This window comes from Cajanus cajan, chromosome 8, assembly GCF_000230855.2.
Source record: "Cajanus cajan strain Asha chromosome 8, NIPB_CcT2T_4, whole genome shotgun sequence".
NCBI lineage: Eukaryota > Viridiplantae > Streptophyta > Magnoliopsida > Fabales > Fabaceae > Cajanus > Cajanus cajan.
This window is the reverse complement of record NC_138524.1, coordinates 12,353,250-12,380,728: the sequence shown is the minus strand read 5'-3', so window position 1 is coordinate 12,380,728 and position 27,479 is coordinate 12,353,250. Positions and strand designations below refer to the sequence as shown.

Genomic DNA, 27,479 nt, shown 5'->3' with positions numbered 1-27,479 from the left:
GAATTTTAATATGATCTCAGCCCAACACAAGGATGATTCGGATTGAAAAGGGAGTGACTTTGAGTTGAGAAAGAAATAACTCAGTTTGAAAATGGAGGCCACCAAATTGAAGGTTGTCGTTACAACTAGCACCTTAAGAAACTAACGTGGAAAGAACACCAACGTTAAAACGGAAGCGTGTGTTTATTATAGTATTAATTATTAATTATTAATTATTAATATTATCAAAACCAAATACGAATATTAAAATCCGCAGATTAACATCACTAAGTAATGAAAATTTTGCCAACTAACAAAGAAAAGCAAAGCAAAGCCACCACACCTGAATCTGTGGCCACCCAGAATGAGAAATGGCCACAACAACAAAAGTACAACACAATCTCACCACCCTTTCTAGAAAACCCTGTTCCTCCTCAAACTCATACACATCATTACTAAAATTCCCATCACTTTGAATCTTTGTTGAATCCCCTTTCTCTCTCTCTTATTCTCCTTGGTTTGGATTTGGACCAGTTTCTTTAAACTAGCCCTCTCTTGAATCTTAAGTTATCCAAAACTTGGCTTTCAAGTGTGTTCACTTCCCCATATTGGTCTTATATTTGTTTATTTAATTTTGGAGGGGCATAGATCTTGGCTTGGTTACAGTTTTCAGAACAGAAGTAAAAGAAGGGAAAAAGCACAAGTTGCATTTAAGTCTCTACAGGTGAAATCTGTGGAGTGGATTTTTTTTCTTCTGAGCTACAATTTTCAATATAGGTAGGTTACTTGTAAAGAGACTGAAGATTGACTTATTGTGAAGTTTCCTCCCCCTTTTGCGCCTTAAAAATTGTTCCTTTCTGATGAGGGAGTAATCAGATCTGAGCCTGTTATCTAGAGGTGGGTCCCAACTCCCCTAACCAAACCATTGTCAATTTGTCATATTTCATATGTTACTTATATAGCTCCCAAATCAAAATCTTTGGCATTGGGTGTGGATTGATGCCGATTTAAGATAAGCATCTTTGATTGAAAACCATGTTTTATCCTGCAGAAAACATGCCCCCTTTTCTGCTTATATGCTAACTATAGTTGCTAGGAAGGTGGCTTTGGTTCTGTTGCTGAATCATTGTATTTTTCATTGCTCTCTTTTTATCTTGCAAAGATTGTGGGGTTCTTGCAGCTTTGGGTGAACACAGACAGAGATCTTGGTTCTTGCCCTTGAAGTGAAAGGGTTCCATTGTTTGATTTTGATTTACTCGTGTTGTGCCACAAGAGTATGAGGAAAAATGTTGGCTCTCATTCAGGAAGGATGTTTAGTGACAGGAAGTGGATTCTCCCCTTTTTTGCTAGTTTGATTATATCAATGAGTCTGGTTCTGACGGCTATTCTTGGGGTACTTAGTTCTGATGGTGGGGGAGAGCAGCCACCTTTTGAAATCATTTCCTTCAAGAGTTCAGAGGATTCCAGTGGATATTTTGTGGAATCGGATATAGAAAGGTCTTTTAATGTTAGTGTGGTGAAAATGGAGGCACCAAGGTTTGCATACCTTATTTCGGGCACCAAGGGTGATAGTCATAGGATGATGAGGACATTAGAGGCAGTGTACCACCCAAGGAATCAGTACATCTTGCATTTAGATCTCGAGGCGCCGCCCCGGGAAAGGTTGGAATTGGCAAATGCTGTAAAAGCTGATCCAGTATTTCGTGAGGTGGAAAATGTGCGTGTTATGTCTCAATCCAATTTGGTAACTTATAAGGGTCCAACGATGATTGCTTGTACCCTCCAAGCTATTGCAATATTATTGAAGGAAAGTTCAGAGTGGGATTGGTTTATAAATCTCAGTGCCTCAGATTATCCTCTTATGACACAGGATGGTTAGTAAATGACCCTTTATCTGCTTCTTGATGCTATGTGTTATTATACCTGTCAAATTGCATGCATAAACTGTGGCCTTCTTGGTCATGGAAGGATACAGTGAACCTTTACAAACTTTCTTTTAGATTTGAACACATGATGCGGCTTCACAGAGGTTTTAAAAATTTGAAAACCATATGGCATTCAGGTGTATTGTGATGATGTATGGTGAATGGCAAACAATAGTTGAGCTGCTACATCATGTGTACTTTGCCTTTTGCTTTTAGCATATTGTTGATCTATTTCCCTTGAGCACTACGCTTCTGTTTTGAGGACAAAAACCATTATTAAAGTAAAGCGATTATTAAAGTTCATCTTTATCCATCTTGTGATTACTGTTGATGTTTCAGTATGGATCTCTGTTTAACATCTTTAGGTTTGTTTAAATAACTAATGATTAAATTAACGGGTTACATTACATAGTCTTAAAACACAATTATTGCTTCCATTTTCTTATTCACGTGTTCAATAGTAAAATGCTAGCAGGTAAATTTGTACTTGAACTGATGAAATAAATTCATTTGTCAATTGCCTCATTTTTTTTTCCTCTGTAATTCTACTGTTTAATTGTGTCGCTAATTCGATGCAATTCTCTTTCCAATCTTCCATTACAATCATTATATAGCCTAAAGCTTATAGTGTGTTTGTTTTAACACTTTCCTGAATTCCAATGTTCTATTAAACGGGAAAGCTATCTCACAAAGCTTTTGTGTTCAAATGAAACTCAATGGAAATACAAACAGGCCTTTAGTTGTTTTTAGTAATTCAAGGATCAGTATTGCTCCTGAAGTAAGACAGTAATTAGTTAGCTCATGTAGCCTCTTTGATGGTAATAGTCTAAAAGTAATGTAAATATTTATAATTCTACTTTAGTACCATTCAGGCTATTTTGATATTGAAGTTATTGCTACTAGTGATAAGTGGTTGCCCTAGGCCCCAACAATTGTGAAGAATGTCAATTTGAATTTCCATAAATTAACTCTGTCTAGCTTTGTAAGATGACAACAACAACAACCTAGGTTTATCCCACTTGATGTCAAATTTTGAAGTCTTACAATTGAAGATTTGGTGTATGCCTTGTCACCAATACCATTACATCCTTCAATTTCTCCTGGAGCTCCTCCATATGCATTTTATGCATATACTTTGAGAGATATGTTTGGATATTATGAAGGTCATTCTAGTTGATATCTGCTGGATTACATTCATAATCCAGAACTTCTAGCAGAGATATGGTGAACAAGGCCTTCCAATCTCTTCATTACTTCTGCAGATGTTAAATGGTGCTTCTTTTCCATAAATTGTCATTGTTTTTGTGAAAGGTCTGAATCTTCTTTCCCACAAAATTTGTGCACTCATCTAAGTGAATTTGCCTCGTGAGTTTGTCTCTAAAGTGAGCCAAGGTATATCCTCTGCTCTGTGGAATTAATTTAAAGTGCATTGTGGTCGTAATCCTCTAAAATTAAGGTTGATTACTGATTACCTTTGCTCATTTAAGAGACAAACTTCAGAGGAAGTTTTTTCTAATCTAAGTAGTTGCTGAAGAAACAACAACTTAAATTATGAATATATGCGGGACATGGATTATAGTACAATTAGGCTTATTCTTTGCATGACAAGAGCAACTGTACTGCTGGAAATGATATTGAAGTATGAGCTGGACAAAAGTGTAAAACATTCAAGACAACTCCCTCTGAAGTAGATGAATTAAATTCATTCAACAAGTCTAATGGGTTGCTTGGATAAATTTCTTCATAAACACTTATAGGAAAAAAAATAGGAAGAAAAAGAATGAAATAAACTTCGTTATAAACTAAAATTAGCATATTCATATGTTTTTTTTTTTTTTTTTTGAAAAGTTAACATGAGAAAACTTTTACAAATTAGTTCATGTGTAAGCTAATTTTAGCTTGTAGAGAAGTTTGTTTTGTCATTTCTTTCTGTTTTCTTCTCCTATAAATGTTTCTAGAGAAGTTTACTCAAAAAGACTCTAAACTTGTTTTGAGTGGTGGTCAAATACAAAATTCAAAAAGGCAAAATAAAGATTATAGTACCTGCATAATTGTATAAAAAAATTCTGGAGGGCATTTTGTAGTCAATAATTTGGGTCTTCTGGTTCCAGCATCTTCTTTGGTGCTAATATACTGATTCTATTATTTGGCATAAATCAAGATTCATACAGCTCATTTTCTGCTGCTTAGTCTGAGTTTGGTTGAATTGTGTATATGTATCAACTATCAACTCAAACATGTACGACATTTACTCCTTGAACCTACTAGATGCTTTGTGTAGTCATCTGATATTTCTTTCCCGCTATTGCAGATTTGCTTCACGTCTTCTCAAACCTGTCAAGAAATCTCAATTTCATTGAACATACACGCATTGCTGGTTGGAAACTGTAAGTGAATTGTACTGTTACTCATCTTAAAATTGTCTTTAAATTATATTCCCCTCTTTCTGCATGTCGCCCCTTGTTTACTATATCAGTTGATTGAGATTTCCTTGTGCTACTGCTTATATGCAGGAACCAAAGAGCAAGACCCATCATTATTGATCCTGCCCTTTACTTATCAAAGAAATCTGATTTAGCATTGACTACTCAACGTAGAACACTTCCCACATCCTTTAAACTGTTTACTGGTATTTCTATATCTATTTACATACATTTGTAATTTTTTTTTCTATTGCAAATTTTAAACTTAGCATTTTAAGATTGTAGAATATCTAGCTAGCTAGCATGATTACATATTTTTTGGTATTACATAGGCAATCAACATGGTAGATCCCTATATTTTTGTCTATGCCATGTAAACAGGTTCAGCTTGGGTTGTACTGACTCGGTCCTTTGTGGAGTACTGTATATGGGGATGGGATAACTTTCCGCGGACTATGCTAATGTACTATACAAATTTCATCTCCTCACCAGAGGGATATTTTCACACTGTCATTTGTAACAATGAAGAATTCCGTCACACTGCAATAAGCCATGATCTTCACTACATTGCTTGGGACACTCCCCCAAAGCAGCATCCCATCTCTTTAACTATGAAGGACTTCGATAAAATGGTTAAAAGCAAGGCGCCTTTTGCGCGCAAGTTTGCGAAGAATGATCCAGTGCTAGACAAGATTGACAAAGAACTTCTGGGGCGCACACATAGATTTTCACCTGGGGCATGGTGTGTTGGGACCTCAGATGGTGGGGCTGACCCTTGTTCTGTTCGTGGCAATGATACAATGTTTAGGCCAGGGCCTGGTGCTGAGAGGCTACATGAGCTGATTCAGGTTCTGTTATCTAAAGAATCTCTAAACAAGCAGTGTTTGTGACAAAGAGGTACCCTTCAAATAGGATGAATGATGTCAAGTGTACATAGGTGTGGTTATAGATGATATATATCTGATGTAAAAGGTCAGAATTTTGTGTTCAATATAGGTTCATATTAACAATCAACAAGCACTCACACCAGCAGTTTTGGTGCTTGTTTCGGTCTAAACACACTTTTGGTTGCAGTTCCGGCCAACCATTCATGCAATTACAACACTTTTTGTTGAGTTACAAAAGGCAATTAAATTTCATAGTGGACTTTGGTTGGTTTTCTATTTTCTTATGGATAAATATTTAGTCAGGCATTACATGCACTTTATTCAATTCAATATTAAACATGTGTTCCGTTGTTTAGATCAAGTTAGAAATGCAGTTGTATATCCCAAAATTTGGATTTAGACTTAAGCTAGGTTTGAGGTGGGAATTGTCTCGTTTAAAATACTATTTTGTCCATATAATTACTATTCAATGCAAAATGTTAAACACACTCCTGTCATGCTGTCATGCTGAGAACTGAATTTTACATGTTTGTAATGTTGGCTACCCCTAGCACTAACCATGCTTGCAATTCTAGTGCTGCTGTACAACCATGAACATGATAGGGCACAGCTCAAGGGACATGCCTTTAATTCAAATTCAAGGGCACATGTCCTTCACGGCTTCACATGGATTCTTTGCTCATTAGTCATCAGGTATGGTCCACCGTTGGATGCATTAGGACTAGGATAAAGTACTTTTTATCTTTTTGAATTTTTTGCTCCTGTCAACTTTATTACATGTGCATTAACCTCAAAAGTTTTGACTCAACTATTGTTTTTCCCTCATAAATTAAGATGTCTTCTGAGAAAGATATAAAAATCTGTAGAAAAAAGTAAAGAATAATAAGATGTAAGTTTTGTACACAAATAACAGGAAACAAAGCACCTAGGAAAGTTTTGCAGTGATTGTTAGGGGAAGAATAATGCTTCTTGCAGAACACCCACCGACACCGTTAACATATCTCTTCAGATAGGTATCAATATCAAAAGTCAAAGTGTAGGTACCAAAATAGTTTAGTGTGGGGCCTGCTGAAATCAGGTGGTGAATTACTGACATGTGTAAATAAATGTACATAGTACGCGTACAAGTAATTAAAATGATTAACCATTCTTTTTAGGAAAATAAGCTAACATTTTAAAAATCAGATGAAATATAGTTAATTTTAAAAATAGAAGAATTAAATTAATTGATCATTTTAAAAAAGAAAAAGACCTAATTGAATAATAATTTAACTAACAAATTTATTATTATTTTAAATAAATTTAAATTTTCTTTTACTTGCATATCTTTTTTTTATTGAATTAATCGATCATTTGTGATCAATTTTTTGATTTTCAAGTACTCAATTGTTATGTCATCCTGTTGAATTTATTAAGTTTGTTTTCACGATTTTTTTTCTTTCAATTTTAATCATTGCTTTAAAATTTGGATTTTATTTGAATAAGTTCAATAGCTGAAAGAAAGAAAAAACTAAGGATTTTTCATTTTTTTATTGGTTTAATTTAATCTAAAATAAATTTAAGATAAATAAAATACTTATTTAAATATTTCCCTTTAAGTATATATTATTGAAAAAAGAGTAATCAACCATCTTAAACTTTACTTTTTTTTACAATTAGATACTATAAATTTTTATTTTATCCTAATCAATCCTTAATTTTTATCTAATTAAATAGATATCATGAACTTTAATTTTTTTTCACTTAGTCCTTAAATTTTACTCTATTTTTTTATTACAAATAAACACCTCAAATTTAATTTCATTCTAAATTGATTTTAACATTTAATAATTTATTATTTTTATTAAGTTTTCGTATCAAAAAATTTAGAGTTAAATTATTTATCTTAAATATTAGTTATTTATTAATCCTTTTCTTTTTATGTTACAGTTAGTTTTTTTTCTTCAAAATATAACACAAATACGTGTTTAGAAAAAATAAAAAATAATGATAAAAATAATAAAAAGAAGTCTTTATTTGACTTTTTCTTCTTCTAAATTATATGGTATTTTAATATATATGAAAATAAAACTAATATGTATGTCCCAAAAAATTAATAAATAAATATGATTTAAAATAAATAAATGATTGATATTTTTTTTATCTTAATAATTTAATCTCAGTGTAATATAAGAGACTTTTAAAAAGAAAAAAGGAATTAATAAAAGATAAAATTGCAACCAATGATCCATTTGTAACAAGACAAATTTTAAGGATCAATTAAAATAAACTTAAAATTTGTAGTGTTTATTTGTAAAAATGATGAAATTTAAGAAAGTTAAGTACTTTTTTTCCTAAATTATTTATCGATTATTATTCAATTTAATCTTTCTATTTTTTTTATAGATGGTTCTTCTATTTTTAAAATGTTCGATTTGTCAAAAAAAAAATAATATTAATGAAGCAGCTATAACAATTAGGAAAAAAAATGAAATTAATGTTCACATAAATTTTGTTAACCTAAATTACATTTTTAATCCTTTATTTTATTTTTTAGATTTATTTTAGTCCTTTATATATTAATATGTTTATTTTAGTCTTTTATTTTTTATATTTGAATAAAATTTTCTCTTTAAAACAACAATGATTTTTAATTTTACCGCACAATTTTGAATTAACTTTCAATCAATTTGAGATGAAAACTTATAATAATAGATTTAATTATATAAAAATTATAAAATTCAATTGACGTTTAAATCTATAAGAACTATAACATAATAAAAATCGTATGAAAAATATTCAATAAAAAACTAAAATAATATAAATTATAGTTTTTGAATCTTTAATATTTTTTGGATTTATTTTTATGTAATTCTTTAACATATTTATAATTTTTTATTTAAATTTTAATTGTGTTCAACAATTTTCATATAAATGAATTTAATGAGACTAATTTCAAGTCTTAAATTATTTAAAAAATAATCTAAAATATGTCTCAAAATTAAAAATAATTATTATTTTAAATAAATTAAATTAATCTAAATTTAAGAAATAAAAAATTATAATAAATATTTTAAAAGATAAAAAATTAAAATGAGTCTAGATCAAAATTATAATTTAATGAATGCAAGTAGCCAAGTAGGCAACAACTCAAAACAAATGTGGCATTCACGAAAGAAGAAGAAAAAAAAAAAAAAAGACTTCACAGAATAGCATGGCTTAACGTATACACTCAACCAACACTTCCCAATAAAAACATATTATTATTAGTATCCGTTTATACTCAAGACTTATAAGTCATACAGCCTGTTCACATTTATTATTTAGGGGAATAGATGAGTGTAAACACCTTATTTTTTAAATATAAAAATAAATACAAAGAATTTTCTACAATAAAATATTTTTTATTAAGAAAAAGAAATTACTTCTCTAAATTAATACTCCCCAACATGCTATAAAAGTTTATAAGCTATATAAAAATATTGATATCCCTTTTAAGATAATTACTATAAAAATTAATAATCTCATGTAAAATTATTTTTTATATAGCCTAATTTCTCATAAAAACAACATGTTACAGCCACACAACAATTGAAAGGGATTTTAAATTTTAATAATTAATGTCAATTAGTAACTTACAAATGAAAATACCTTTTAAATTAAAAATAAGTAAATAGATGTACACGCATACCCATTCATCCCATTTCACAGCACGTGCACCGCGACCTTAATTTCTTTCACTGGAAGTAACTCATTGGATCCGTCATTAGGTAACTGATTGCAAAGAATCATATCTATAATTTAAATGATGGACACACTTTCAACTGCATAATATGAAAAAATAAATTTAAACTGAGTTAATAACAAATTAATACTAATGTACTGTAAAAAAAATATTAATATTGAAATAAATATTGTATGAGTTGTCCTAAACTAATTTTTTTAAATAGTATATTTTATAGAAGAGGGTGTTATGGTAAAAATAAGAGGAGCATGGGAAACAGAAAGTGGCTGTCCCAGAATGAACTCCACTGACACAATTTTCATGCACACTCCACTTTGTGAACTCCGCAATCGCATATATGAGTAGGTGGGTCCTTCTTTTTGCATGACAAGCAACCCAAAATCTTAACTCTTAACTCTTCAGGAAGAGAGAGAGAGAGAGAGGCCCCAGAAGATTCTTCTCTGTTCCTTTCCAAGGACACAGAAAAACAAAGAATACATTTATATTTGGTAGTGTTGTTGAATATATATTGTTGATCATCATTCATCAGCACTGAGGAAGAGAGAGATGGCTTACAACAAGGGGTTGCATTTACATAGCAGTGGAGGGAGTCACAGAGGAAGGCCTTATGCGTTGATATTGCTGATCACATTTGGGGTGGCACTGCTTGGGGTTATGGTGCTTCATAAGCTAAGAGAGAGACGCATCTATGCCCTTATTGTCAAGGAGAAAGACCACCAGATTCTTGCCCTTCAGCTTCTCCTGCAGGTCACCCTCTCTCTTGGTTTCTCTTTCTTACTTTTACCTGTTATTCACTATCACGACAGTAAGGAGATACATGCAATAAACAAATAAAGCATCCTAAGAACACACACACAGTCTTATCCTGTATCATGCAATAAACAGTCACACAAATTCTCTTGATGATTTGTTTTGGGGTGCATTACCAAAAGTTTCTTGGTAGGATGAAATAATATGATGAAGATGTTCTGTATTTTCAATATTCTTTTGATTCAATAGTGCAAAATGCTAGTTTGGTATTAAAGTAGATTGATTAGAGCATAAGTGACTGTATTTATGTTACCTTAATAATGTAGAAGGAAAGAGATCGCAGCAAAGAGTTGAGAGGGAAGAACGAAGAGATGAAGGGGAAGATCTACGCCCTGAGAAGTAAGAAGATGGAGCTAGGTAGAACAGTTGTGGAGATGCAATCCACCCTGAATTCACTGAAAGATGAGCAGAAACTGATGGAATCAGCATTTGAGGAGCAGCAGAATGAGCTGAGATTGATGCAAGAAAAGGAACGCAATGTGCGAGAAGGAGGCTCTGAAATAGTAGCATTAAGGGAGAATCTTGAGCATAAGGAAGAAGAGATAAAGGACTTGAAGCGCAGCTTTGAAATCCCTGTTAATGATAATCAAACCATCTTTCCTGAAAGCCAGAGAGCAAATGAAACAATGACAGCACAAGATGAAAGTGACAAAGATGACTCTTTCAAATATGAGGGTGAAGACGATGAGGATGCAAGTAAAAGTGAATTAACCGATTTTAAAGATGGGGATGTTGGAACTGAGATAAAAGATGAAATTCGGACTAATAGGGAGGTAGGAAAGACAAATGAAGATCCTCAAGACGAAGGTGGTGTCAGGGCAAAAGATATTGATGATGCTGAAGTGGTGGATGAAAGAGAAAAGAAAACAATAAGAGAAGAGAATGCAGCACAAGTAGAGAATAGTACAGAAGGTGAAGGTCAGGATGTTAAGGTGAAACAATCTACTGGGATGAAGAAGAAACATGGCCGTGCAAGCAGAAAAAAGGGGAATCGGAGAGGCATTGTGAAAAATAGTTTGATGGAGAACAATGGAGTTTTTGATAACCTCATGAACAATAGAAAGGTTAACAAAGATGAGTTGAAAGGTAGAAGAGTTGGAAAAGTTTCTGATGAGGAAAGTTTTGCAAGAAAAGATGAGGAGAGGGACAATGATAACCCAAGAAAAGGCAAGCCACAAGCCAAATTGCTAAAGCCTGAAAACAAAGATGTCAATGACATGAAGGTGAATGATACAAATCAGTGGGTGACAAATAGTGGAACTAACATATACCCAGAGAAACAGAAACTGGATGAAATGAGACAGTCGGAAGAGAATGAAAAGAGTATTATCCAACAAAACTGGAGCAAGAAGCATATCAACAAAGCTAACAAGAATGCAGGACTAACAAAATCCAAGGTGTTACCTGAAGAGCTAAAAGAATTAGAGGATGTACAAACACAGGAGAAAGATGCGACTGACAATGGCCATGATGATGATTTCTTAAAGGAATCTGAATCTGAGGATGAGAAGGGTGAATACAGAGAAGAGAAAGATGAATCATCCATGCTAGAGTAGTGAAGTGGATGTGGACTTTGGTGTGCTTATAAATATTTCAAATTAGTTGCTTATGTTTCAATTAGGAGGAAAATGTGGGTAAAGTTGAGAGTTTTTTTTAATTTTACTAATATTATGACAGACATTTTAATTTACATTTAGACCAATTTTCTTAACTATTAAAATTTTGTAACATTCAATTTCAACACTAAACAGACAACATCGTAGAGTCACCCTCCACAGATTCAACATAGATAAATCAAATTCAAAATACAAAATCTTTATTCTCTGAATAAGATCTGCGCATTTGAAAAAATGACTACTTTGCTCAAATTACTACAACGACAAATTGAAATAGGATTATTTTTTTTAGTTACAACTTCCAATCTAGTTGTGCACAAAACAAAGTTTTTATTGATAGACATTGTTTTTTTAGTTGCAACTTGAAATAGGTTTTTTTTAGTTACAACTTCCAATCTAGTTGCACAAAACAAAGTTTTATTGATAGACTTTGTTTTTTAGTTGCAACTTCCAACATAGTTGTACACAAAACAAAACATTATTGAGAGAATTATTTAGCGTCAAAGAAAATGGATACTTTCTCTTTTTTGACCTTGGTATTAGGATCATTCAAGTATTCACAAGGCAAGAACATAATATAACTTCCTTCAGTAGTGTGTCAATAAAAGTAAATGCTTGAAAATGTATCGGAAGGCAGGAATTAGCACAAAACTGGCATATATAAACTTAAATGTAACACATTGTTCTGGAAAAAATCATCTCCCAATATTCATTGTCTGCAAAGATTAATGGATAACTAGACAATATTTGTTTGTCATCAAACAAGACTGAGTATGAAAAACTCAAAAGTCTGGCCGTTCGCATTATTATCAAGAACAATTTGAATTGTAAATATTCTCCAGACTTCAGTGTGATGATGCTTTTATCGATTCCTGCAAATATTCAAAACATTCAGGATGCGATTACTATAATTGACACCTCATAAATAAGAAGCAAATAGTATAAAATGTCAGTACACTATTTTGTTGAACACAATTGGCTATCTAATCTTAATCTAATTGAGATTAACAAGTTCACTAACTAACTGTTTTAAACATAACTGTTCAATAACGGAGACGTAGTTATATTTTTTTTTGGTCAATATAATAAAATTCACCACTAGAACTATGCTTCAATAATTTCCATTGCCCTAAATTAAATATTAGAAGATACAAAATGCACTTAAGAAATATAATAACAACTTGCGTACTCCGTGAATTATTTTTATAAAATAATAAAAATTATATAAGTGAGTAGTTATTAAAAATACAGGCAGTTAAAAAGAATAAAAAAATTGTAACTTTTAAAAAGATAGTTATGATAAAATTGTCCAAAAAATATGGATACCAAATAGGAGAATCCCCTTTATTAATAGTATAGATTTATCTGTTTTTCAGACCTACCGATCCATTGAAGTATAGAACCCTCTGAGGTCTGAGCTGGTCTGATTATTATATTGCCTTACAATATTGTTTATCAAAAAATAAACAGCCTTCAGTGACAACAAAGTAGAAGTAGCGAACCAACATTTCATTAAATAATCATATCGTTCAAAACTTTCAAATGAAAAATGCTACAGTTTCCTTGGCTCTTGATTGGAACCCCAATCAAAACTTCCAGTTCGTTGATCTCCATTCCATCTATTTGAGTATGAAGAATTTTCCCAAACTACTACAGATATATTGTGCAGAATTAAGGCAATGAACTAAAACAATGGAAATATTTTAGAATCTTAAACAGTGGGAAAGAAGTCTTTTGACTAATGGCAGAACAGAATTGCATAACTCAGTTATATCAAACAAGGTTAGACTTAGACAGACTCATAATGAACTTGGTTACAAGCAGACACTTAAAAATAGTTGCGTCATGTCATGTCATACCCGTGTCAGATACATACCAATGTTGGTTATTCCAATAATCTTAGCTGCATTTTATAATTTCTTTATACTATTATTTTTTAAACTTTTACACCAATACAATGAGAATATCATATTAATTAGATAACCTGTAGCATGTCATGACTTGTGGTCATTTTTAAAAAATAAATTATTTAAATTGATTTAAGATTTGTGCTTTACGTTGATGTTAATTACAAAATAATTTTATATATTGTACCATAGCTGAGCCGTATCCTACAAATTTTACAGTTTTCTATATCTCATATTTGAGTGGCATTATCCAATAGATGGTTCATGGTTCCCTAGCTCTAACAATTTAAGCATAAATTGAAAGTACCTCTTCTTTCTTGCCCTTGCCTCCTGTGAAGAGCTTGTATCCCCCATAGAAGAGTAGCCCCCAGCCACTTAAAGATATAATCACAAACTGAACCACAAGAACAACCAGCCAAAAGAATATTCAAACACATTTTCAATTTCCAAAACAGCGATCCAATCAGCTCATGGCAAAAATCAATAATTAAAATCAACAGGGTGCAGTAGATCTTCAAACACAAAACCAGATACTCACGTGCTCTTCCTTCCATTTAGACGGGCTCATTGGATCTTTCCAGAAGTCAACTTTTGGAGGGCCATGGTGATCTGCAATTATCATACCACAAATATAAATCGATTCAACACGTCAGAATCGTGCACTAAACACAGACCTAATACACACAAAATAAACCTCTTCCCACAATACAGAAAAACAGAAACATCAACCATGTATTATTGACTCGGGTACACGAAGCTACATTAAACTACCAAAACCAAATCTCCCTGTTTTGTTCCACCATCACGAAATGGATAAACAAGACTTAAGACCTAGATTAATTTCAATCAAGTTCAATCATTTCTCCTCCTGAATGAATACACCTTGTTCCTGTCACATTTAACAACTAAGCAAAGGATCAAAACTGTAATTTTTAAAATCTGATTTGACACATTCCAACCAAATAGCATTTCCCTAGCAGTGCTTTTCACACCACCTCCGATTCCTAGATTCTCGTAAAATTAGCGGACACAGACGAGAGAGCGAAACGAAAAGTTCCGCGGTTAGGATTTCGAATAAGACTATTGTGAATGCATACACAGTGGAACGAAAGTGATACGTCGGAGTTTGAGGAAATGAAAAGAGAAAAGGTGGATCGGAAGATTACCGGCGGCTCCGGCGAGGCCGCGGCGGTGGATGAGTTGAATGGGAGTCTTGGAAGAGGAGAGACCAACGCGGGTAAGAGATGCGGCTCCACGAACAAGAGAGGCCATGGCTTCGCGAATGAGCGCTGTGGTGTTGTTGATGCTATTGGGGACTGAAATGCCCAAAGGGGCATTTCAAAACGACCGCCTATTTCTGTCGTTTTGACTCCACTAATCTAGTACTAATAGTAGTAATACTCTCTCATACTATGACTATTTAATATTTAGAAAATCTCTTTTTTTTTTTTCTTCAAAATATTTCATCACCACTTTGATTTCTTTATATATATATATATATATATATATACTTCCATACGTGTTTAATAGTTAAATAACATATTAGGTATCTAAAAAGTAAAAACTAATTTTGTATAATATTTTAGAAATTTAAAACTTCTCTATTTCTTACTCATATTTTTTACGAGCTACTACAAGTACATTTTAAATCACAAATGGGTTAAAATTAAGATAAAAAAAAATAGTGATAATACATACAACAATTTATATAATTTTATTTCTACATTATTTCTCTCTACTCTATCATTAACTTCTTTCTCTTTTCTATCTTTTTATCTCTTTACTATAAAATTTGTTGCACAACAATATTTTTTTTAAAAAAAGTACACTTTATTTTTAAAATACACTTTTCTTACTCAAATCTTAAAGAAAATTGTGAATTGGTTTTAAATCATCTTCATTTTGTAGTAATATAGAAAGTTAGGAGATGATATATTGTTTTACTATAAAGGATTTGATGACAAATAAAAATAGAAATAAGTCAAGTTGCTCTTTAGAGACATATGACATAACTTACCATAGTTTTAAAAATCGGACCGGTCATTGAACCGGTTAAGGTACTTGATTAATGGGTCAAATGTTGAACCGGTGGGTCACTAGTTAAACCGCGTGACTCAATTTTTATTTATTTTTATTAAAAAATATTTATATTAAATATATTTTATACTTATAAATTTTAATAAATTCATATCTTATTTTAAATTTTAATTTTTCTATCTTATTTATAATTATTTTTATTTTTATTTTGTAAAAAATACATAAAAAAAATTACATGTTAAATTGTATATTAATACAAATTAAAAATATAAATAATATGTACATATATAATATGCTTGCAATTGATATCACAAAATAATATATATAATATCTACATAGATATTATATTATTAAATATATAATTTAAAATTAATAATATATTATAAAAATTATTTAAGTTGTATATATTAGAAACAAATATATTAGAACAAGTAGTCATTATTATATTTAATAAGACTCTTTGCTCTTCCATTAAGAGATTCAATTATTATTATTATTTTTGTGATTTATGGTCCCTTAAAAAAATTTAAAAAAAAAGAAAAAAAAAGTGGTTGAACCGTTTTGACCCACTGGTTTACCGGTTGAACCGGTCAATTCAATTTGAAACGGGTCGACTGCATAACCGATCCAACTTAAGATTCAAACCAGTTAAATCACCGGTTCCCGATCTAACTGGTCCGACCGGCCGATTCGATCCGGGTTTTAAATCACTGTAACTTACATTATGTTTGAATTAGGCCATTTACTTTTAGAAAATAGGTTAAATTAAAAATCTTTTAATAAAAAGATAAAATTTTAGACTATTTAAAAAGTCTATCAAACTTAAAATTTAAAAGTCAGTCTCTTATATAAAAGGTGAAGTTTATAAAGCTATTAATAGCTAAATTCTTTTTATCACATTTAAAGATATTATTATATTTTTTAAGATAAGTTATTACTATAAATATCATACTGGACTTTAAAAATATGCTTTTAAATAGTTTCAAATTTTATAAAAATTTAACATATTTTACTTCTATTTTAGTGTTAAATCATTACAAAATAAATTTTTAAATAATATTTATAAATTTGGATAAATTTTTATGTATGCCTGTAAACACAGATTAATTTTTAATTATTAATTTTAAGATACTGTATGGATTATAATTATGAAAAAAAATACTAAACTTAAAAAAAATTATCTATATCATTGACAAGTAAATAAATTTGACTCTAACATAACAAATCTGCCAAACAAAACTAGTTTAACTTATTTCCACCCTTAATGACAAGTTTATCAAAATTCACATCTAAAATGCAAAATCAACTCTTTGTTACTTTACATATATGAGTATCACAAAGCTCATCTTAGTTTGTCTTGAATTTTATTTAGAATTATTTAATAATAAATTTCACTTAAGAAAGTTATTTTAAATTTTTAAGTTGAGTTAATTCTTACTTTAATTTTTAAATTATAAGTTTTAACTATTTTAATTCTCAACTTCACAAATTTTTGGCTTAGTCTTTAATTATATATATATATATATATATATATATATATATATATATATATATATATATAATTTTTTATGAACATAAAGATTGAAGTAAATAATATTTTGTAAAACGGGAGCCTTTTAAAGTAAGAAATGTTTTGGAGATGAATTTGAGAAGTCGAATCCCAAGGATTAGCAATATTACCACTTATTAGGCTTTCATTTTATATTTTTCTTGATGTACCTACTTTTACCTTTTTATCCATTTGAAACTCACTTAAATTTGCATATTTCATTGTTGCTTGTGTAAGTGTTTAAACTCATTATGTAAAAAAAAGTATTTAACTCGATGCACTCGTAAAAGCATAACACAAGTTTTTTTTTTTTTTTCTTTTTCTCATCTTGTACAAATTTTGTTGTGGCCATTCTCAAGAATTGCGCCTTTCTCTACAAAAGAATTCCACATTATCTGAAGCATTATTGCTTATATCATGTTATCAATTGGCTTGGATTTAGACAGATCGAAATATGTCCTAGGGAAATGTTTGTCTAGTTACATAATTTAAATGTATTATATCTATGAATATGAACTAAATTGTCTCTCATGCTCTGAAGCATTTTCTTAAAGAGTTTGCGTTGTTTTCCCATTAGATCATTATCTCAAATTGCTTGCATGATTTGATTAATATAAAATGTGAAATTTTACGGGCTTTAATTTAAATATAATTGTTTCGGCCACCATGTAAGCATATATTAGTCACAAATTTAAGAAATTGTGTTGATTATGTTCATAAAAAAAAAAAAATATATATATATATATATATATAATTTTTTTTATCATTAGTAACTTTGTTGGCACACTCAAGTGGATGATGTTGGATTGTGATGTATGAATTCAGGCGATAAAATCCCCCATTAACATATCTGATTAAAAATTGTTGGTCATTTCTAATAAATAAATTTCAACTAATGATAACTAGAGTGTTCAAATTAATGTATTAGATGGTGTATTTCTAAGATTTCCTTTAACAAAATAACGATTGCATTTTAGCACTTTAGTAGAATTTTAGTTTTAACTGAATATTAGTGGGTCAATTTTAAAGTAAAATAAGAAATTTCCAATGCAAGAACCAAAGCACAAAATAATGATTATTTTTTTCTTCTTCTTTCTAATATAATGAGGGCATTGCACTCATTGTAACAAAATGTAACAAATATTATGAATAAACAGACACAAGTATACTACATAACGAAGTTCAATTTTCATTGCCCAGGTTTACCTAGATAAACAGAAACTAAACCTGCATACTCGGCCAAAAGAAAAGAAAAACATCCTAATTTGGAGGTAGTATGAACAAATGCTAATGCCATGTTAGCAGCCTTTACATACGAATAATTCTTTCCAATTGAATTTCGCTTCTAGTTTATTGTTTACATATAGACCATATTTATAGGTATTTGTTAACTTTGTTGATCTACTATTTACATCAATACCTACCAAGTGATCTCTGATAGCAATTGCAACTTTTGATATTTCCCTTGTCAACACTCAAGTTGAATGAGATTGCAAATCAAGCTACTTTCTTGAAGCTGCCAACACATAGTGAAAATTAAAAAACAAATAACAATAGGTAAAGCATTTCATGTGTAAATAACAAATGAACTAAACTCTTATAATTTGTCAAATATTGACCACACAATCTTGTTTTGGTTGACATAAACATAATCTTAACCAAGTAGAACCTGGTTCTTATTTGTTCCATCAAAAAGAGAAGTGATGTACAAAAAAGTAAAAGAATAACAGTAAAAAATGAGGCACTGAAGCAATATTTAGTTACCTCAAGGACACACATGGTGTGGAAGATATCATTGAATTCCTCTAGGAGAAACCTCTCTTGTACTACAACTTTTGCTAATTCTGATATCAACTCAGCAGTCTTATCAGCCTGATTACGAAGCAATTTCAATTTCTATTTTAAGTCCTCACCAGATAATAACATAACTAGTGCAGCATTACCAAACATACCAAGGGTGAAAAACTAGATAACATTGACTTCATGGAATCTGTTAGATCAGCTGCACGCCTCTGATAAATGGATGATAATTGCACATCCACCTGGTAGCATAATTATAAGCATGTAATTGCAATCTTTATATACAGTGTCATAACTACTGTTTTGCAATTAGAATTGAAATTTTATCTTAACAACACATGTTTGAAATTTAATGAAATCATTTATGATGCATGTTACTAAAGTGAACTTTAATTCTGATCGACGAACAACCTATGATAATGCATGTAAGTTTTGTCTTTTTTTTTAGGACTAAATGTCTTTAGTTAGACTTACCTTTGCACCTTCCAAAAGATAAACTCTGCATGCAACAGAATACAAACAGTCTTTCATCAAGGTAATTGCAGCTACATGTTGCCTTCTCATTTTTCGCCACATTTTCAATAGCTTCATCTACCAACCCAAAACATACACAAATGAAGATAAAGAATTAAACCTCCAAAACAATAATGGAATAATGCAATGCACGTCTCAATTAGTATCCATTTGAATCAATTTAATCTTAATTAAACGAGCTACACCACTCAGCTCACTTGAGAATGTAGTATAGAAGTTAGCTTCATCTTAAGCTTTACTCTCTGAATCTCCTTCTTCCTTTGCACCACCGATTGTCGCAACTTGGCTATATCATTGAAAGCACAAATGAAATGGCTCTGAACACATACACAACAATTCACAAAATCATTAATCCCATCAGAAATGCAATATAAAACCATAAACCAACAATCCCAAATCTTTAAACAAAGAAACATAATAATTATGAGTAAGTAATATAAAGAATTTTCATTATGTTATCAAATATCCCAAACCAGCATATATGTTTTGAAAAGTGTGAGCAATACCTGAGCCATGTGAGACAATCTGTGATTGGCAACATGAGCTCTAGCATTTATAAAGCGCCATTGGATCAAATGGTTTTCAAGCAAACGCAACTGATGAACTTGCTCAGGGTTTGAAGTTTTCTTGTTCTTGAAGAGATCAAAACCCATGTTAATAATCTTCTCCACATTCTTGTGTTGGGGCTTCAGAATCTTCTCCACACTCCCAGGAGATATTGGCCAATGAGGCTTGTGACTCATGTACCCAATAAGTGAATTGTTAGCCTTTTTCATCACTTTGTGTGTCTTCATCATCCATGAATCATGATGAGAAGTCCCTTCTCTCGATGCCATGTTTTGTTGGTTTCTTCACCGACAGACAGAAAGATTTTCTGGAGAAATTATAACTCCATGCAACGTCATCATCGTTTTGTTGGATGACATTGGTGTTGTTTGAGAAGTCCCTGCAACTCCTCTGTTTTGTGAGAGCAGAGGAAACAGAGATTTTGATGATGATGGGTTTGGTTTTGTTCAGAGCCTTTCGTTGTCTATGTAATCGCCGAGAGTGACGGAGTTTTAACCATCTTTCACTTAAATTTTTTTATGAACATATAAAAAAACTGAAGTAAATAACATTTTACCTTAAAAAAATAATAATCATAGCATTTTGAAAAATGATAGTATTGTAAAGTTAGAGCGTTTTGCTTGGGGATAAATTTGAGAAGTAGTTGGCTATATTGCCTTGTCCAATGTGTTTGGACAATTTTTCTTCATTTCATGTTATCTTTGAAAATAGAAGTGGGGTCAAACATCTTTTCGTGTTTAAATCTTTAACTACAATAATATATTTATTAAGAAAATTGGGTTATTTATTAAATTAGTTCAGTATATATTTACGTTATTGAATTTATTTAAATAAATTATTTTAACGTATGAAAATATTGTGAAACAATAATGTAGTAATAGTTTCTAAATATTTTATCTTTTTTAATTCTTACTTAAATTTATTTATTTAATAATATATATTATATAGTATTTTAGTCTATATATTTCATGGACATGTTTATTACATGTAACTAAATTTTATAATAAATTATATATACAAATAAATATTATATTAAATATTTTATAAATAAATATTTTTAAACGGATTATATTTATATTTAAGATAAATAATTTATATTGCAATACAATATTATTTTTAATTATTGAGAATATGTTTTTAAATATTAAAATTTAATCTATAAATAAATATAATAAAAAAAATTAAATTAGATAAAAAATTGTATATATCCTTAAAGTTGTTCTCGTTGAAAAATAGTTCCTAAATACATTTTTGTACAAGATAATAGTTTACGTTTAATATATAAGTATTGATATAAAAAAAATTTCAAAAATCATCTACAAAATAATTTTAATAATTAAAATAAAAATAAATTAAAATTTTTAAATATACATAATTTAATACTTTTACGTGTTTTTGTTGTCATTCAAATAAATTTACATTAATTAAAATAATTTTGTAGAATATATTTTTTTTTTTGTGAATATGTTTTCTATCGAATGAGGTAATTAATTTTAAATAAGTTTAATCTTTTTATTACATAACTAGTAGTTTAAAAAAAGATTTAAAACTAAAAATAATCAAATGATTTCTACTTTATTAAAGCTCATAATATGAGTTTTAACTTTAAATAAGTTTTTAAGACAAATAACAAATTGCTCTAAATACAACTTTAGACAACTCAAAAGATGTCCTCTTGGAAATGTTTGCTTTGTTGGATAATGCAATTTGGCAGAAAAATCAGTTTTATCTAAACTTATGTAGTAATGTTAGTAGACTCAAGTGGACGGTGTTGGATTCTGATGTCTGAATTGAGGTCATATTATCTTTTTATGTATTTTCATTATCTAGTAAGGAACTATACTCCATAATGAGTGAATTTCAGTCCCTAATGATTCCTGATAATGGAAAATGGTATCTAATGCTACGTGACAAAAATTCTCAATTGGATAATGCGTTGCCCCTAATTTTCTTACAATGAATTGATATCCTCTTAGGGTAAAGATCTCTTAACACTCAACAGAAGGTTGCAGGTCCTGCACCGCAAAATGAGCATACAATAACTTTGACCGAATGGAAAGAAAGACAAAATAAGGATCCCTTTGGAGAAGGTTGCATTATTCTTCATGTGCCAACCAAAACTTGGAACATTTTGAGATTCATTTAATGGAGAGTCAACTTCTGACTTTTTCGTACATCATATAACTTTGTCAATAAAAATTATAAAATGACAAATTGACCTTTCAGTAAACTAATATAATCCAAAGGTGTATTTATATTTTAGGAGCCTTTAGGCGAGTGTGTGTGTTTGGAATGACATCATAGACACTCATCAATCACCATAATCACGTCCATTAACTAAAATAATGCATAAGCTACAACAAGTAGCTTCTGTTGGATGCAGATATGATTGGACGCACCAATACCATGTAAGCAAACGTGCACTGAAAAGATGCTGTACAAATCGTAGGAGGGTTGAAATGTTCAATTCATTTTGCATAGTGGTAGCTACTATCAGCAGATGTATCATCAATGAAGGAACAAAATGTGATGAAATTATTGCACTTTATTTATGCTTAAATATTTGCACTTAACGAAAAAAAGTTAAGAGTGCAGGTAGTTTTCTGGAAGGAATGCGCTTAAGTATCTTTTAAGTGTAAAGAATTGAATAAATTGAACATGATTAATTACTATCAAGAAATTCCAACATATGATTTCTTAGTAGGTTTCAGATCTGATTACAAATTACTGGGTCAAATTTCAAGTAAAACAAGCACTAAAGCCCAAAGTAATGTTTGTTCTCCTATAATATGATAAATAAAAGCATTGCACCCATTGTAAACAAAATTAACACAAGCATTAAAAGAATGAGCTAAGACGAGTATATTGCATAATGAAGTTCATACTTTCACTGCACAAGTTTACAGTAGATAAACAGAAACAAATCTTGTCTGCTCAGCCAAAAGAAAAAGAAAAAAAAATCTAATTTGGAGGTTGTATGAACAGATGCTAATGCTATGTTAGCAGCCTTTGTATACGAACACTTCACCACAAAATTTCGTTTGTAGTTTATTCTTTACATGTAGATTATATGAATTTGTTAATTTTGCTGATCTACTATTTACATGAAACCTACCAAGTGATCGCTGACGGAAATTACAGCTTTTGAATTTTCCTTTTCAACACTTAAATTGAATGAGACTACACTTCAGGCTCCGTTCTTTAAGCTGCCAACACATGGTTAAAATCAATCAATAAATAACATGTCCAAGTAAAATGAACAGAAGTCTTCTATTTTGTCAAAAATTGCCCACAAAACTTAGCTTTGAATAAACTAAACAAAAGCTTAATTAAGTGGAACCTTTCTTGCTTCTTATTTTTTACATCAAAACAAGAGAAGCACAGTAAAAAAATTAACAACAAAAGATAAGAGGCATTGAAGCAATATTTAGTTACCTCAAGGACACTCATGGTGTGGACGATATCATTGAATTCCTGCAAGAGCAACTTCTCGTGTGCAACAACTCTTGCTAATTCTGATAGCAACTTGGCAGTCTCATCAGCCTGATCATGAAGAAGTTTCAACCTCAACATCAATTTTAAGTCCTCACTAGATAATAACAGGATCAGTTCAGTGTTACCAAACATACCAAGGGTGAAAAGGTTGATAACACTGACTTGACGGAATCTGCTAAATCACATGCATGCCGCTGCTCAATAGATGCTAATTGTATGTCCACCTATAAGCATAAGATTAAGAATTATGTAAATGCAGTTTCTTTCTTTTCATACTGAAATAAGACCTGATTGTCTTTTTTTGGACTTACCTTTGCACCTTCTAAAAGAGGAACTTTGCATACAACAGAATGCAAACACTCTTTCATCTCGGTAATTGCAGCTACATGTTGCCTTTCCATAAATCTCCACATTTCCAATAGCTTCATCTACCAACCCATAACATACACAAATGAAGATAAAGAATTACATCTCTAAAACAACAACAATATGCAACAATTAGAATCGATTTATCAATTCAATCTTAATCAAATGATATACACCACTACACTCACTTGAGAATGCAGTACAAAAATTAGCTTCATCTCAAGTTTTTCTCTCTCAAGCTCTATCTTCTTTTGCATCACTGAGTGCCGCAACTTGGCTAAACCATCCATAGCACATATCAAATTGCTCTAAACACATACACAACAATTCACAAAACATTAACCCCGTTAGAGATCCAATATAAAATCATTTCACAAACCAACAATCCCAAAACACAAAGAAACATAATCATTTTGAGTAAATAGTTTATGCCATGATAGTATAGAGTTTTCACACCGTCATCCAATGTGATTGCCATTATTTAACTTTTACTATACCTATCTTAAAAGTCATATCTGATTGCCTAATTTGTAACGGGTCCACAGTATATAAAAATTAAAATCTAATAAATTTATATTACTAGTTACTAGCATGTTTTAGTTTGGCTTGAATTTGGGGAAATAATAAAAGTGAGTAGTACCTCAGCCTGAAGAGACATGTTGTGATTCACAGCATGAGCTCTAGCATTTGCAAACCGCCATTGGATTAACCTGTTATTAAGCAGACGCAACTGATGAACCACCTCCCTGGTCGTCGAAGATTTCTTAGTCCTAAACAGATCAAAACCCATGCTCAGAATCTTCTCCATTCTCTTGTGTGGAGGCCTCAAGTTCGAAAACGGCAATGACTTTTCCTTGCTTTCTAAAGACAAAGGTGGTGACCCTGACCTCCCAGGAGACAATGCCCACTGGGACTTGGAACTCATGTACCCAATAAGCGAATTAGCCTTCTTCATAGCTTTCTGTGTAATAAACTTGTTCATCATCCATGATGAATCATCAGAAGAATGAGGGTCTGAATCAGAAGCTTCTCCTCTCCTTTCCCTTGTTGCCATGTACTTAGACGGAACCTCCCTACCCGTTTTTCTCGAACTCCACGTTCTTGTAAGAGAAACAGACTCCAAACTAGTGTTATCTGATTCTAAATCAATTGAATTCCTAGAACAATGAAAGCTTTTCTTAAGGGTGTTTTCATCCAGAGAGAGTCTTCCAGGAGCAATATAAGAACTCGGTTTCTTCGCCACCGGCGAAGAAAAAGAATTTCCGGAGAAACCATTCCCCGTGGTCCTGTCAGTAACGTCATGATCGTTTTCTTCTAAGTCATTGGTGTTGCTTTTCAACTCCCTGCAGCTCCTCTGTTTTGTGAGAACAGAGAAAACAGAGCCTGCTCTGTTCGTGGGTTTTTGATTCTTATGGTGATGGTGATTTTCCTCCGTTTCTTTCAGCCTCTCATCGCCGATGTAATCGGCGAGGGTGGTGGATTTCTTCTTCGCCGGGCGGTGGAAGCGGCGGAGCGGGGAAGCTGAACCGGATGGTGAACCGGTGGAGATTGAAGACATGAACCGGGAACTTACATGACGGGTTTTGGGTTTGGGAGAGTAAGGGGAAACCAATTCATTATTGGGTTCGCTCTTCATGGAAAGAGAACAAAAGTTGGTCGACGAAGGAAACAGAACAAAACAGAGTGTGGCAGAGTTAGCAGAAAACAGAGGAAGTGAGGAGGTTTTAATGTGTGACTGTGAATGTAACGTCACACTAACAATGAAAATGGCGCGGCAAAATATTAATACAGAGATATGCGCCGGCACATGTGGAAGGGCTTTTTTTTCTTTCGGTTTCAATTATTCAACGGCACTTTTTGGTTCATCTAATCATCTTCTGTTCTTGATTAGAGAGAGAGTGGGAGAGTGAGGATTCTTGTTGCAAAATATAAATGGCAAATTTCACATTAGGAAATTTAATTGTTTGTTGCAAGTAATCATTCTCTGTAACCGTAAACAATAATCAGTTTTAAATATTACTTGAAAATTAAAGTATGTCATATAACCAATGCATCGTTCTGACTTGAGTGATACTGAGATCAGTCTCAGTTATAACTTGTTACAGTCATTGAGATAAAATTCATGTTTGTAAACATTTTTATTATATTGAAAATCGCATAGTTCTAATTCTGGGAATGATGGGTCATAGATAATAACGATCACCACCTGATATTGTAGCATTCAAGGATAATAAAAGAGGTTATTTAAAAGCTTTAGTAAGTTAAAAGGGGTGGTTGATTGGAGGCACATATGGGAAAGTGATGTGTTTGTTTTAACTTTCAACAGTGAAGTCTGTGAAAGACAAGTACAAGGGTGAGAATTCCGTCACTTCGTGTAACGCCGGCAGTTTGAATGGATTCAGTGGATGTTTTTAACTTTGGAATTTCATGGGATTTCTTTATAATTATAAACATTATTGTCAGTTCTAATTTAGTATTATCCTTCCTGTTTATGCTACACGAGTTATTTATACCTACTTAATGAAAATCTGATTGGATTAAATACAACATTAAAGTAAGAAAATCTCAGTATTGATTAAAGTTTCAAAACTTTCTAATAAATTAGAGTTGTGAATGTGAGTTTAATTCTTGAACTAACTTAGCCCAATAGCCCAATCCAACTTATAAGTTAATTAATTATGAAAATGATTGGCTCCAAAGTAGATAAGTTATAAAAAAAAAATTAAAAATGTGGTTGGTTTATTTTTTTTCTTCTTTCAATTTTCTTATCTAAACTCGCTTAGCATATGCATATTGAGACAAGTCATCTCAGATTAAGTTACCCCAACTCATTTTTTATTTTCCTTTTCTATTATAAATATTTAAGATTTTTATTTTATTTGGTTATTCTTTGGGTTTGTTATTATGAATTAATGTGTTGTTAGACTTTTTTATTTGTATTTTCTATTTTTCTTTATTTTTTGTATTTATAATTTTTTATTTATTTATATGAGTCAGGTCATAAATCAATTCACCTAATTCATAAATCTAATGTGGGTGGAATGCGTGTTTCTTTTCACATTCTCAACCAAGTTGATGTTGTTGAGTTATGTATTTTTTGACTTACAAAAAAGCAATACCGATTGAATTGTATCACTTTTTGAAAAAAAGGCTCAACCAGATTAAACTAGGCTAGCTCACTTTTACACTTAATATAAACCATTCAATAAAGTTTTAAATTCTTGAAATATAAATTTCATTTTTTTATTTGATTTTTTAAAAAATGTCACACTAAAATAAATGGATGCTTTTATGTTATGTAATTTTTTTGTTCTTAAATGTGTGGAGGTTTGAATAAGGGTCTATTTAAACAAGTTTTTTTAGAAGCACATCTAGAAAAAAAATTAAAATAATTTTTTTCATAAACTAAAATTAACTTTTGTATGAATTAAAAATAAAATTTTGAAAAAACTAATATAAGAAAACTTTTACAAATTAACTTATATATAAAGTAATTGAAACTTTTTCCTTCATATTTTTCTCTCCTAAATTAAAAATATTTTTGAAAAAATTTACACAAATATATGATAACAAATTTTGGGTAATAAGGAGATATCCCATTGAGCATATGAGATTATAAACTTACCAAAAATTTCATGGCATGATAAACTGATAATAGAGGATAAGATTTCGTAGCTTCCCTTTTTTATCTTTCAGTAGGCTAAACAATGGTAGAACTAACATGGGAGAAAACAAAATCTTAGGGAAGAGAATAATCAACCAATTCCCTAAAATTAATCTAAATAAAATTGAAAGACAGTGAAGTAAAAATCACCTGATTATCCTTTCTGAAAAAGAATTGTTAACAGCCAATGAGTTCG

General features: G+C 31.0%; 5 protein-coding genes across 5 annotated transcripts; 2 read left to right on the top strand and 3 right to left on the bottom strand.

Moving 5' to 3' along the window:
• Nucleotides 1–264: 264 nt before the first annotated feature.
• Nucleotides 265–5,490, top strand: LOC109798471 (beta-glucuronosyltransferase GlcAT14B). Its single transcript, XM_020358782.3, has 4 exons — nucleotides 265–1,853; nucleotides 4,216–4,291; nucleotides 4,418–4,533; nucleotides 4,709–5,490. The coding sequence occupies exons 1-4, from the start codon at nucleotides 1,256–1,258 to the stop codon at nucleotides 5,215–5,217; spliced, it is 1,299 nt and encodes a 432-aa protein (XP_020214371.1). The 5' UTR covers nucleotides 265–1,255; the 3' UTR covers nucleotides 5,218–5,490.
• Nucleotides 5,491–9,067: 3,577 nt separating this feature from the next.
• Nucleotides 9,068–11,444, top strand: LOC109798882 (uncharacterized). The gene is made up of 2 exons (XM_020359310.3): nucleotides 9,068–9,685; nucleotides 10,015–11,444. The coding sequence occupies exons 1-2, from the start codon at nucleotides 9,485–9,487 to the stop codon at nucleotides 11,302–11,304; spliced, it is 1,491 nt and encodes a 496-aa protein (XP_020214899.1). The 5' UTR covers nucleotides 9,068–9,484; the 3' UTR covers nucleotides 11,305–11,444.
• A 560-nt stretch (nucleotides 11,445–12,004) lies between these two features.
• Nucleotides 12,005–14,608, bottom strand: LOC109798908 (uncharacterized). Its single transcript, XM_020359341.3, has 4 exons — nucleotides 14,438–14,608; nucleotides 13,810–13,880; nucleotides 13,579–13,665; nucleotides 12,005–12,236 (listed from the first exon to the last, which is right to left on the bottom strand). Exons 1-4 carry the CDS (start codon nucleotides 14,541–14,543, stop codon nucleotides 12,210–12,212), a joined length of 291 nt encoding a protein of 96 aa, XP_020214930.1. The 5' UTR covers nucleotides 14,544–14,608; the 3' UTR covers nucleotides 12,005–12,209.
• Nucleotides 14,609–18,134: 3,526 nt separating this feature from the next.
• On the bottom strand, nucleotides 18,135–20,212 carry LOC109799244 (QWRF motif-containing protein 3). Its single transcript, XM_020359794.3, has 6 exons — nucleotides 19,698–20,212; nucleotides 19,389–19,508; nucleotides 19,132–19,248; nucleotides 18,810–18,899; nucleotides 18,622–18,729; nucleotides 18,135–18,373 (listed from the first exon to the last, which is right to left on the bottom strand). Exons 1-6 carry the CDS (start codon nucleotides 20,025–20,027, stop codon nucleotides 18,326–18,328), a joined length of 813 nt encoding a protein of 270 aa, XP_020215383.1. The 5' UTR covers nucleotides 20,028–20,212; the 3' UTR covers nucleotides 18,135–18,325.
• Nucleotides 20,213–22,623: 2,411 nt separating this feature from the next.
• On the bottom strand, nucleotides 22,624–27,442 carry LOC109799104 (QWRF motif-containing protein 3). The gene is made up of 6 exons (XM_020359612.3): nucleotides 24,260–27,442; nucleotides 23,808–23,927; nucleotides 23,565–23,681; nucleotides 23,388–23,477; nucleotides 23,194–23,301; nucleotides 22,624–22,964 (listed from the first exon to the last, which is right to left on the bottom strand). Exons 1-6 carry the CDS (start codon nucleotides 25,253–25,255, stop codon nucleotides 22,917–22,919), a joined length of 1,479 nt encoding a protein of 492 aa, XP_020215201.1. The 5' UTR covers nucleotides 25,256–27,442; the 3' UTR covers nucleotides 22,624–22,916.
• Between the last annotated feature and the right edge of the window lie 37 nt (nucleotides 27,443–27,479).